Raw genomic sequence first — 12,539 nt, 5'->3', positions numbered from 1 at the left:
AGAAGAAGAAAAATAAACTAGTATGCACTAGTCTTAGTTATCCAATTGGAAAGTTTGTGAAGAGGGCAGGTCCATTTGGAATGTTCCAAAACCAATTAGCCTTTTAACATACTGAGGAAAACAGCGACTTTGGGGAAAGTTGCATTGAGTTTTTGGCAACGTTAGGACATTACTTTTGCAGGGCTTGGCAGACTGACAGGATGGCAAAACATTTTTAAAACTGAAATGAAGACTGATGAACACAAAATATTCTTCTTTGACTTTTTAAAGAAATGAAATACCTCTAGTTAATATCATAGTTACAAACATGTTTTTCAGCAGCCTTAGCACCGTTACAGAATAACATCACACTAGTGAATAACCATTTAAAAGTTTAGCAATGATAGACTGTGTTGAACTTGAAGCCAAACTAAACTTCACATTTGCCGGTTCTTTTGAAAACAGTTGTTACATTCAGAGAAATTAATTTGGTCAGATTTAAACACTGCAGTAAGAATACTGCACGCAGTAGTTGGTATTTAACTATTAAATACGTAATTAACAGCCAAGAGAATAACAAACTGAATACTTTCTGCATGTTTACAAACTGCTAACTTCCATAGGTAATCTAATGAACCAACAACAAATTGTGACCCCAATCTATATTAGCGCATACATTACGAGAACAAAGCAAACTTCAAAACTCTTTCTTTCCAGTTCCCAATGATGAGTAAAATTGAAAAAGAAATCTCTTCTGAAACAACTAAAGGTTTTACATGGTAATATTTCACCCTTTAACAGCAATGGATAGTTCAAAATTTCGAACTATTTCCATTTCTTAAAGTTCTTGTAATGCACTGGTACGAATTGCAAAAACAAATCCACATTTAAATCTACTACTATGAATAAGCAAAAGCATGTAACCAATCTCCACTTTAAGAGCATCTCACATATCAAATTGCACAGTGTTTTAAGCAGCATATTTATACCAAATAAGGCATGGAACATACATGTGTGCAATTGTGTACATTGTTTTTGAAACATTTGCCAGTTAACCAGTCTTTATGTTAAGTTTACACAATGCCAGAAATTAAAATTTCAGTCTTGCAATAGTTTGGTGAAACTGATGCCAAGTGTGGCATGCAACTACCGCATCTTACCCAAATACTCCACTTTGGTGCCTGCAGTTCATTCTTATTCCGTGATGATGAGCAAAGTCTTGAATTATCTGTTCACAGCTTTAGGGTTTTTTTTGGATGCCAGAATCGTTTCATCGACAAAGGCAAAAAAACTTAATTACCACAAAATCCGCCAACAATCAAGGTGCTGTTACTGACTGGCTGATCATATTCTGCCTTGCCATTCTTTGAACTGTCAGTAATACCTTGTGGTATTTGATAAAATACATGACTTGGGTGTAGTCCATTACCATTAGGAATGTTGTGTTCAATGTGAGAACTAGACACTTGAGAAGACAAAGGTAATTTTGTTAAACAGGTCACTGCTACAAAAGTTTCTTTTGTACTTGGTTTCTTTCTTGTAGAATAACTAAGGTTCTGCACTTTTTCAATGATTGGGGTTGCGTATACTGGTTCCTGATTAGTTAAAGGTTCCGCGTATTCATGTTGGTTTTTAACAAGCGGGACGACGTAATGGTTCAGAGAATCCGTTGGAATAGTTCCATCGTCATCTTCTGTGTCTATTGGTTTAAAGGTAGAGCCCTTTCTTGCCACTCTTACTGTTCCAAACATTACAGATGGCTGGTAATCTTCAAAATAAAGGACAGATAAAAAATGTCAGTTATAGCTTTAATCTTCCGTCATTACCCCACATTGTAAGACAATCCCCAAATAGATTTTAGAGCTGTTTTAATGGTTATTTGATCGGACTTTCCAGGGAACGAATTCAGTACATTGTGTAAATAATTGCCATTCCAAAATCATTATAGAAATATTAGGATCACTCTCAAGTTTCAGGAACATGCAGCAGCACGGTAGCATGATGGTTAGCATAAATGCTGCTCCAGGGTCCCAGGTTCGGTTCCCGGCTGGGTCACTGTCTGTGCGGAGTCTGCACGTCCTCCCCGTGTGTGCGTGGGTTTCCTCCGGGTGCTCCGGTTTCCTCCCACAGTCCAAAGATGTGCGGGTTAGGTGGATTGGCCATGCTAAATTGCCTGTAGTGTCCTAAAAAGTAAGGTTAGGGGGGGGGGGGGTTGTTGGGTTACGGGTATAGGGTGGATACATGGGTTTGAGTAGGGTGATCATTGCTCGGCACAACATCGAGGGCCGAAGGGCCTGTTCTGTGCTGTACTGTTCTATGTTCTATGAAGTACACAAATTCTTGATGCAGGATTAGATTTCCTAGGTTCTTGCAAGTAAGAAATTATCAAACTTCAAAGAGACTGTGACCACATCTAAAATATGCAAGTGGCAGATGTGCAATAGCACTTCTAATTAAAAAATAAAATTTTATAGATGATGAGCGGTAACATCACAATTCATTGTTCTGTCACAGCTTCTCAAGGTAGCTTCTGTTAAATGTGTTACAAGCTTAAGCATTTAATAATTCTCAGGATGTGTGAATTTTCAATTCTTTCTTTTACCTGACGAATCACTTCTGACGACATCAAGTTTCTGCAAGACTTCCTTTTCATGGCTGTAACTAATAGTAAACTCAGTTGATTGGTGCCTTTTGAAAGGCTGTTTGAATTGTTCCCAGCAACCTGCAATAAATCATATAAATAATGTTTCAATGGAACAGAGGACTTAGAAGCAGAAGTTGTCCATTTGACCCTTTGTACCTGCTCCGCCATTTGATAAAATCATGGATGATCTGGTTGTGGCTCAACTCCACTTACCTTCTTACCCCCTATATCCTTTGATTCCCTTGTCAATTAAAAATCTAACTAATTCAGCCATAAAAATACTCAATGACCCAGCCTCCATCACTGTGTAGGAAGAGAGATCCACAGACCCACGACGGCTTCGAGAAAACTTTCTCCTAATTTCCATCTTAAATGGTAAGCCCCTTGATTTTAAACTGTTCCCTCGTTCTCGTCTCTCTCACAACGGGAAACATCCTTTCTGCATCCACCCTGTCAATTCCCCTTGTATGTTTCAATACGGTCACCTCTCATTCTTCTAAACTCCAATGGATACAGCCTCAAACCTGTCTGACTTTCTCTCACTTCAGTAATCAATTTGAGGGAACACAGATCAATGAAAGAATACTTCACAATACTGCTCGGTGGAGAAACAATTCACCAATTAGACGGTGAAATTACCAGCACTGCAATTGCCAACATAGTAGCTCAGAAGGAAGTGACAAAGTAACAATTTCCAAACTCCCAGGACCTCTTGCCGATGCAGTATGAGATTTGTGGGTCACAAAGTCAGAATTATCCATGATTTCATCAAAGATCAAGCACTTGGTCAGAAAAATGGAAAGGGAGCTTATGATCTAAATGGAGAGAAACTTCAAAGTGCTTCAGTGCAGAGGGATCTGGGTGTCCTCGTGCGTGAATTGCAGAAAACAAGTGTGCAGGCACAGCAGGTAATAAGGAAGGAAATGGAATTTTGGCTTTGTTAGCTAAAGGAATAGAGTATAAAAGTAGGGAAGTATTGTTGCAACTGTGTAGGGCGGCATGGTAGCACAGTGCTCAGCACTGTTGTTTCACAGCACCAGGGACCTGGGTTCGATTCTCGGCTTGGGTCACTGTGCGGAATCTGCACATTTTCCCTGTGTCTGCATGGGTTTCCTTCTGGTTTACCCCCACAAGTCCCGAAAGACGTGCTTGTTAGGTGAATTGGACATTCTAAATCCTCCCTCAGTGTACCCGAACAGTGTACCCGGGCTGTAGTGTGGCGACTAGGGGATTGTCACAGTAACTTCATTGCAGTGTGAATGTAAGCTTACTTGTGATACTAATAAAGATTATTATTACTACAAGGCATTGGTGAGACTGCACCTGGAGTAGTGTACAGGTGTGGTCCCCTTATTTGAGGAGGGATGTAGTTGCATTAGAAGCACTTTAGAGGACATTATGGAGAGAGATTGAGCAATTTAGGCCGATACTTTCTCGAGTTTAGAAGACTGAGAGGAGATCTAATTGAGATATGTATACAAGATGATAAATGGCAATGGCAAAGTATATGTAAAGTGGATATTTCCGCTTGTAGGGCAATCTAGAACGGGAGGTCACAGTTTTAGCAGATTTGAAACAGATGAGAAGAAATTTCTTCTCAAATGGTCGTGAATCTGTGGAATTCACTACCCCAAAATGTGGTGGGTGCTGGGACATTGAGTAAATTTAAGGAGGAGATAGAGAATGGGCAGGAAAGTGGAATTGAGGCCAAGATTGATCAGCTATGATCGTATTGAATGGCGGAGCGGGCTCGAGGGGCTGAATTTCCTGCTCCGAGTTCTTATGTTCTAAATTCACTCATTCCCCTTCAGCAACTACTCCTTATCCTATTCTCACTAAATTGACGATCACCCAACTTCCCCTCCTAACCCTCATTTTAGCCGATATCATGAACTTCTTTTCAATTTCTTCTCATGCGTTTTAAATCTGCTACCCTTATCCTAAAATTATGACCTCGCATTTCAAATTGCCCTATAAGCGGAAGCATCCGCTCTACATCTACTTAGTAGATCTACCTTTTATCATCTTATATATATATACCTCAATTAGATCTCATATAACATAGAATATACAGTTCAGAAGGAAGCCATTTGGCCCATCGAGTCTGCAACGACCCACTTAAGCCCTCACTTCCACCCTAACCCCTCCTAGCCAAAGGCAATTTAGCATGGCCAATCCACCTAACCTGCACATCTTTGGACTGTGGGAGGAAACCGCAGCACTCGGAGGAAATCCACGCACACACGGGGAGAACATGCAGACTCTGCACAGACAGTGACCCAGCGGGGAATCGAACCTGGGGCTGTGCAGCCACAGTGCTATCCACCTGTGCTACTGTGCTGCCTGTGCTCTCCTCTCATTCTTCTAAACTCGAGAGAGTAGAGGTATAAAGTGCTCAATATATATTGTAAATTGTTGGGGCCTGAGGACCGAACCATGTGGTACCCTATGAGTTACATCCTGCCAACCAGCACAAGACCCATTTATTCAGACTCATTAAGGAGTAATTTTTTTAGCATGGTCAATCTATCTAACCTGCACATCTTTGGACTTTGGGAAGAAACCGGAGCACCCGGAGGAAACCCACGCAGACACGGGGAGAAAATGAAAACTCCACACTGTCACCCGAGGAATTGAATCCGGGTCCCTGGCGCTGTGAGGCAGTAGTGCTAACCACTGTGCCACGTGAGACAATAAGTAATCTCTAATCCCATGATATCTTACCTTGCGTATTGACCTTTTGTGTGGCACCTTATCAAATGCCTTTATTGTTTATTGTGCAAGGAAACACCAAATCCTCCTGAACACCAACGAAGTCCAGATATACTGCATCTACAGGATGCCCATTATCCATTTGGCTTGTTACATCTTCGAGGAACTCTAGTAAAGTAGTCGAACACGATTTATCCTTCATAAAACCATGCTGACTCTGATTGATTGCGCTTTGACTTTCTAAATGTCCTGTTATTATTTCCTTAATAATGGATACAGATTTAGTATACTTTAGATTTTGAAAAGGAATTCAACAAGGTGCCACACAAAAGGCTATTGCACAAAGTAAGGGTTTATGGAGTTGGGGTAATATATAGCATGGATGGAGGATTGGTTAAAGGACAGAAAACAGAGTTTTCAGATTGGCAGTCTATTACTGTTCTCAGGATGCCACATTTGTCAGTACTGAGGACTAAGCTATTTTAATCAATATTAATGACTTAGGTGAAGGGACCAAGTGTAATCTATCCAGGTTTACATTAAGTTGTGAGGTGTACACAAAGACACTGCAAAGGAATATCGATAGATTAGGTGAGTGGGCAAGGTGAGTGGAGGACGATATATGAGGTTATTCACTTTAGTACAAAGAATAGAAAAACAATGTTTAAATGATGAGAAACAATAAAATGTTGGTGTTCAGGAGGATTTGGTGTTTCCTTGCATAATAAACACACATTTAATATGCAGGTACAGCAAACAATTTGACGGGGACCAACAACAATGTCTTTCATCTTCCAGACGTTAAGAAATTCCAATCCCATGCCTGGCTGTTGTCAGAAGTTGAGCCAGACCATCCACAAATTTGGTATTGAGCCAGAGTTGAGTTTCTGACCGCACATCTATCACAAAGACTGCATACTTCCACCTCTGTGCTATCACCTAACTCTAATCTAGCCTCAGTTCAGCTGCCGTTGTTACCTCCAGATTCGACTGGCCAACATCCCAGCTTCGACCAGAGATAAAATTAAGCTCATCCAAGACACTAAACTAAGTTCACCCATCATCGGTGTGCTTTCTGACCTGAACCAACCCCCAGTTTGACAACATCTTGGGTTGGATTCTCCGCAGCCCCGCGCCAAAATCGCATTTGGCACGGGGATGGAGAATTGACATTCACGATTGAATCGCGTTGCTCCGGCTGGGGGCCATTGCCAGAGGCCCTCCCAGCAATACTCCGCTCCTGACCGGCTGATTTCCCGACGGCGTGGTTCTAACACCAAGTGTAGCCACCGAAGTTGGCCGTTCCCTAAATACAAAATGGAGGAACGCAAAGCATACAGGATAAAATGGACAATGTTTGCAGCACCAGCAGGCTGCACCAAGCAGGTGTGGATTCTGTCTGCTAAGAAAGCAGACAGCACCGAAACGAACATTCCGCATACTAATGAGGCAATCTCCGGGATAGTTAGCATATTAAGTGAACGATTCCAGAGACAATGGACACAAATGGGGAAGTAACTGCAACATTGTAAAGAATAGCAGACACCCTGGCACCAGCGGAGTTCGAAAACAAAGAGCCTGAAAGCCCGCCCAGTAGCTAAGGAACAGCCTCAGTATTGGGGGGATTCAAACATATCGATTGGGAAGAGACCCAATCGATTCCGAGCAGGTAAAGGGGTCCACCCAAAGGGGCGCGGATCCCTGGGACCTATAAAAGACAGGTCCCACACTTAGTTCGTTCTTCTTGTCCAGCCCCCCTCTCGCCTTGACCAGCACTCCTCCGTGGACCAGCACCTCGACCAGCTTTTGCCAAGAAGACCCTGAAGGAGAGAGAGAGAGGTTTTGGGACAGCAGCCGCCAGCAAGTAAGTGTCTCACAACGATCGCTACCAGAGATAGACACTCCTGACCCATTTTAACTTATACCAACCTGAAGTCTGCAGACCAGAGCAGAGCAAGAGGCCTTGTTCCCTGATCCGGCAGTTCCTTCGAGAAAAGTATTAGTTTATTTAGGTGTAGGAATAGTTTAATCCTTTTAGCGTGTGCATGGGTAGTTATTATAATTGTATTATAATAAACTCAGTTGTTTGAACTTACTAATTGGTGTATAGTTTTATTGCTTTGAACTTCACCTTGAAACTTGTGGCGGTATCTTAACGATACCTGGCGACTCCAGAGCTAAGTAACGAAACAGAGCCAAATTGAGTGTTAAGCACAGTCACCCAGAACGAGCAACACATGTATGACCGGTCGGGACTCTCATGCAGCGGCTGCGGGGGGATCCAGCACTGGGGTGGGGGGGCCCTTATGGGTGGCCAGGGCAGCAATCGGGCTGGTCCAATGCAGGGGCGTGGGGCCAATCCGGAGGGATCTTGTTTCTTCGTAATGGTCCGTGGTCCAATGCAATTATGGCTCTTGGTGCGGCTGCTGGAGGCTGCCGCTGTGCGCATGCACGGACTCAGAACCGGAAGTGTGGGGGCCCGTATCCACAGCCAAAGCTGTGTGAAGCTCTCCAGGTCCCTGCTAGCCCCCTGCAGGTAAGTGAATCACTCTTTATTTTTTGCAGGAAACTGGGGAGTGAAACGCCAGCGTTTTTAAGAGAATCCAGCCCCTTATCTTTAAAATCCTCACCCTCATTTTCAAGTCCATCCTGGTCTTCACAACTCTTCTAGCCTCAAAAGCCTTTGAGATCTCCACACTCCTCCAATTTTGGCAACTTGGATATCCCCAATGCCAACAACTGCCTTTTCCCTGAGAAACTCTAGAATTCCCTCTCTAAGCCTCTCCGTTTCTCTTCCTCTCACTCCTCTTTGAGGATGCTCTTTAAAATTTACTTCTTTGACTAAGCTTGTGGTCATACTATCCTTATATCTCCTTCTGTGACTCACTGTCAACAATCATTTTTATTTTGCTCATATTAAGCAACTTGGGATGTTTTGCCAAGTTAAAGATGCTTTTTAACCAATGCAGTTTTTTGTTCTAATAAAGAGCAGAGTCCTTTATTTGTATCAATTGGTGGTAAATTGTAAGTTCCCCTCCAAGCCACTCATCATCCTGACCTGGAAATATATCACCTTTCCTTCACTGTTGCTGAGTCAAAATCCTGCAATTCCTTCCCTATTAGCACAGTGGGTGTATCTACAACCTAATGGACTGAAATGGTTCAAGAAGACAGCTCACCACTACCTTCTGAAGGGTAATTAGTGATGGGCAATGAATGCTGGCCTAGCCAGCGAAGCCCACATCCCATGAATAAATAAATAATAATAAAGGGCATGAATTCAGGATCAGTGAAAGACTGAAGGGCGAGGCTAGGATAACTGTCATTTCCCCCTCAGAACGTTCTTAGGACGCAAAATCCAAAATGTTAGTGGATATGGAAAACCGAGAGCAAAATGGATAAGTACTTACAAAAGTAAACATTTAAGAGGAACGCTGAAAGGGCAGGGGTTTAATGAATAGCTCTTTCAGAAACTGGCACAGGCACGTTTCTGCTGGAAAGACTTCAGCAGAATTCTATGGTAACACACAAAGTAAGGAAGTTAGTTAGGCTGCAGGTGAACATGTATTATTTAGGGCAATCTAATAGAGGAAAGACATAAAAGCAATGGGACAGAATAGCCTAGATTCATCAGGACATTACCAAGGATAGGGGATTATCATGGTGAATTGATTTAAGCAGTTCAGGCAGCTTCTGGTCAATTTGAAATGGTGCAGTCTGGTTGAGGTTTGGGTTACAATGGGCTAGGAACATAGAACATAGAAAAATACAGCACAGAACAGGCCCTTCGGCCCACGATGTTGTGCCGAACTTTTGTCCGAGATTAAGAACAAATTAATCTACACCCCATCATTCTACCGTAATCTATAAGTGATAGATCGTTTTACACTGGTCAGCAAAACAGGAACGAGAAAACAGACTTTAAATTTTCACAAGAACTTGCATTTATAAAATCCAGTTTGTGACACTTGGATACTGCAACATTAATCACAGCCAATTAGAAGAGCCTTGTGATCTAAGGAAATACAGAATTTGTACACAGCAAGATTCCACAAAATGCAACTAGATAATCTGACTTTTGTAACTGGTGTTGGTTAAGGGTGAAACATGAAGGGGAGGTTAGAAGGAGTTCTTAATACAGCGATTGGTGAGAAGGTAAAATTTTCTGGCAGAATCTATTGCTGTAGTTCATTAACTTGTTCATTAGTGATTTAGAAAGCTGTTGAGAAAGAGAAATGCTGTGATGGGAAAGTTAACAAGGCAATGGGATTCGATTTAGGTGACTCAAGGAGAAACTTATAGCTGTTTTAGGCCATGCACATTGCCACCAAATCTTTGAGGATCAATGATTGTCAAATCCAGAAGAGATTTTATAAAATTACCCCAGTGGCTTATTGCTCAAAATTCCTATAACCCACATGACACCCCGATCCCCACCACCACCAGCTCCAAAAACAAAGGACTTGCCAAGCTGCAAACCCAGTCCTCAAGATGTAGGCAGATTTATACTTTCACTTGGCAAGTAAACAGGCAACCAAACTGTACCAAGACACACTTACACATCCTGCCAGCAGCAAGATCAATTCACACAGAAATTAGTTTAGCTGTGGATAAATTTGTCACCGATATAACGGGTCCCAAAACACCAGAGACCAACAGAAGAAAATTCCAAAATAATAGAGCCTTTTGACGTGCTGGTTAGTACTTCATACTAAACAAGGTAAATGGGAACTTGTGTTTATTAATCATAACCATTACATTATTCCAAAAATAAGCAAAAAGCCATTTACTTCCTTCCGAATGGTAAAAATACAAAAACGTTTCTTGTTTTCCTGTGGATCACTCCTTTCAGATCTCTGTTCATCATGCTTACAGTAGCTTTTGGTTACTTTCTGTCCTAACTGCGGGAGTTGTCGAGTACAACATGTTACCCCGACACAATAGTTGAGATCTGCCTACTCAGAACTTAAACACAAATGTGCAAGTTACAGCTCCACAAACTGCCCTTATATTTTTAATCTCGGCTGATTACTCTTGTTTAAATCTTCTACTTAGTTTATGTCTGCATTTTCTCCACAGCTCAATTTCTTTTCGCTTTGATTTAGAATCTATGCTCTTATTTGTGGCTTCCCAGAAATGTGAATGGTGAACACTAGCATCAGAGAATCCTAGCAACAATTATTTTAATCCCTTAAAAATATTAAGCTGTTCTATTATGGAAAATGAAAGTATTTTCTCTATGAAATATGCAAACAGCAATTTTATAACTTAAGAACATGCTGCTGGCTAATATTTTTTATCTTTGTAACAACGCAGGTTTGTGGGTCACTGCAGATTTAGCAGCTTAAACTCTGGCAGCATGGTCACATCCGAGTCATATGGCTGTGGCTTCAATTCCTTTTTCAGAGACGTGAGCATAAAATCATTTTAAAAACTTCTTTTTTCCAATTAAGGGGCTATTTTGTGTGGCCAATTCACCTACCGTACACATCTTGGTTGTGGGGTGAGGCCCACGCAGCCACAGGGAAAACGTGCAAACTCCACATGCACAGTGACCTGGGGCTGGGATTGAACCCGGGTCCTCGGCGCCGTGAGGCAGCCATGCTAACCACTACGCCACCGTGCTGCTCCTTCGTGAGCATAAAATCTGACAGACATTCCAGTGCAGTACGGTCGGAGTGCTACACTGTCATGTTTTGCATGACACCTTAAACCAAAGTATCAATTGTTCTCTCAAGACAGTAAAGATCCCATGATAATATTTTGAAGAGGAGTTCTACTGATGTCCTAGCCAATACTCATCCCTCAAACATCATTACAAACATATTCTTTGGTCAGCATCACACAGCTATTTGTTGGACCTTGCTTTGTGCAACCTGGTTGCCACATATCTGACATCACAACAATGGCTACACTCCAAAATGACTGGCTGAAAGTGCTTTGGAATGTCCTGAGACAATGCATGGTGCAATATAAATGCAAGTCCTGCTTTCTGACCTGCTTTTTGACTGGGAGTGCCAACAGAATCTTCTGTTTTCTTGCTGCAAGATAAAAGTCATTATTAGAATGTTGAAATCTAGTGCAAAAGCTGACTATGAAAATGCATGCTGTTTACATGCCAAGAAGTCTAAGGTCACAACTCAATTTCTATGCCATATTTTGTAGGATGTCTAACTGGAGAATAGTAACAGTCAATTCTTTGTATCTTTATTACCCCACAAAAATAAAGTTACTGAGGACTAGGTTAAAGATCTCCCTGTCCTTCAAAATGATAACATGCTCTCTGGGAAAGCTGGTACCAAGAGGGGACATTTTAAAACTGACTTGCCCATAATTAAAATAATCATCTACTGAAGCAAAGGTTAATGCTGCTTCTTTGGGGACTGGGAGGAACAGAAAAACCGAACAGTAGCTGGAACATCCAGACTCTTTGGACGCGATTCTCCGCTCCCCACGCCGCGTGGGAGAATCGCGGGAGGGCCTGGCAACTCACGACACGCCCTCCTGGCACCCCCCCGCTGGGAAGAATCGGCGCTCGCCGTTTTTCACGGCGACCGGTGATTCTCCGGCCCAGATGGGCCGAGCAGCCTGCCGATCCCGACCGGTTCACGGCAGCAGCAACCACACCTGGACACTGCCATTGTGAACATAGGTGCCAAAGCTTTGTTTGAGGCTTGTGGGGGGCGGAGAGGGGAGTGAGCACCACGGCCATGCTCGGGAGGGGACTGGCCCGCGATCGGTGCCCAACGATCGTCAGGCCAGCGTCTCAAAGCGACGCACTCTTTCCCCTCTGCCGCCCCGCAAGATCAAGCCGCCACGTCTTGCGGCGCAGTGGAGGGGAAGACGGCAACCGCGCATGCGCGGGTTTGAGCCGTCAGCCGTCGTGAAGTCAGCCGCGCATGCGCGGGTTGGAGCTGGCCAACCTGCGCATGCGTGGCTGACATCACTTAGGCGCCGCCGTCGCGTCATTCTCGGCGCGCCGCCTTGACACAAGCGTCAAGGCCCGGCGGCCAAGAGGTACGGAGTGCCGCTCCTAGCCCCCCGCGTGGGGGTGAATAAGGTGAGAGGAGCGGCCTCCGAGGCCGTCGTGAAACTCGGCCGAGTTCACGACGGCCTTCCCGATTTATCGCGGGAGCGGAGAATTTCGCCCTTTGGATGTTTATAAGCATTCTTTTTTAAAAGAATGATTTATTTGCTCTTTATA

General features: G+C 43.2%; 1 protein-coding gene across 4 annotated transcripts in view; it reads right to left on the bottom strand.

The window, feature by feature from the left end:
* Positions 1-249: 249 nt before the first annotated feature.
* Positions 250-12,539, bottom strand: part of dcbld1 (discoidin, CUB and LCCL domain containing 1) — a 158,771-nt gene continuing 146,481 nt past the window's right edge. For all 4 annotated transcript variants that reach the window (XM_038799668.1, XM_038799666.1, XM_038799670.1 and 1 more), the window contains 3 exons: positions 11,333-11,376; positions 2,582-2,701; positions 250-1,747 (listed from right to left, as the gene is read on the bottom strand). In XM_038799668.1, coding sequence (XP_038655596.1) covers positions 1,272-1,747; positions 2,582-2,701; positions 11,333-11,376 — 640 coding nt within the window. In that variant the 3' untranslated portion in view covers positions 250-1,271. The remainder of the gene's footprint in view (positions 1,748-2,581; positions 2,702-11,332; positions 11,377-12,539) is intronic.

Source organism: Scyliorhinus canicula, chromosome 6 (genome assembly GCF_902713615.1).
Source record: "Scyliorhinus canicula chromosome 6, sScyCan1.1, whole genome shotgun sequence".
In the NCBI taxonomy this organism is placed as follows: Eukaryota; Metazoa; Chordata; class Chondrichthyes; order Carcharhiniformes; family Scyliorhinidae; genus Scyliorhinus; species Scyliorhinus canicula.
The sequence above is the reverse complement of the archived record's forward strand: the minus strand, read 5'-3'. Positions and strand labels throughout refer to the sequence as shown.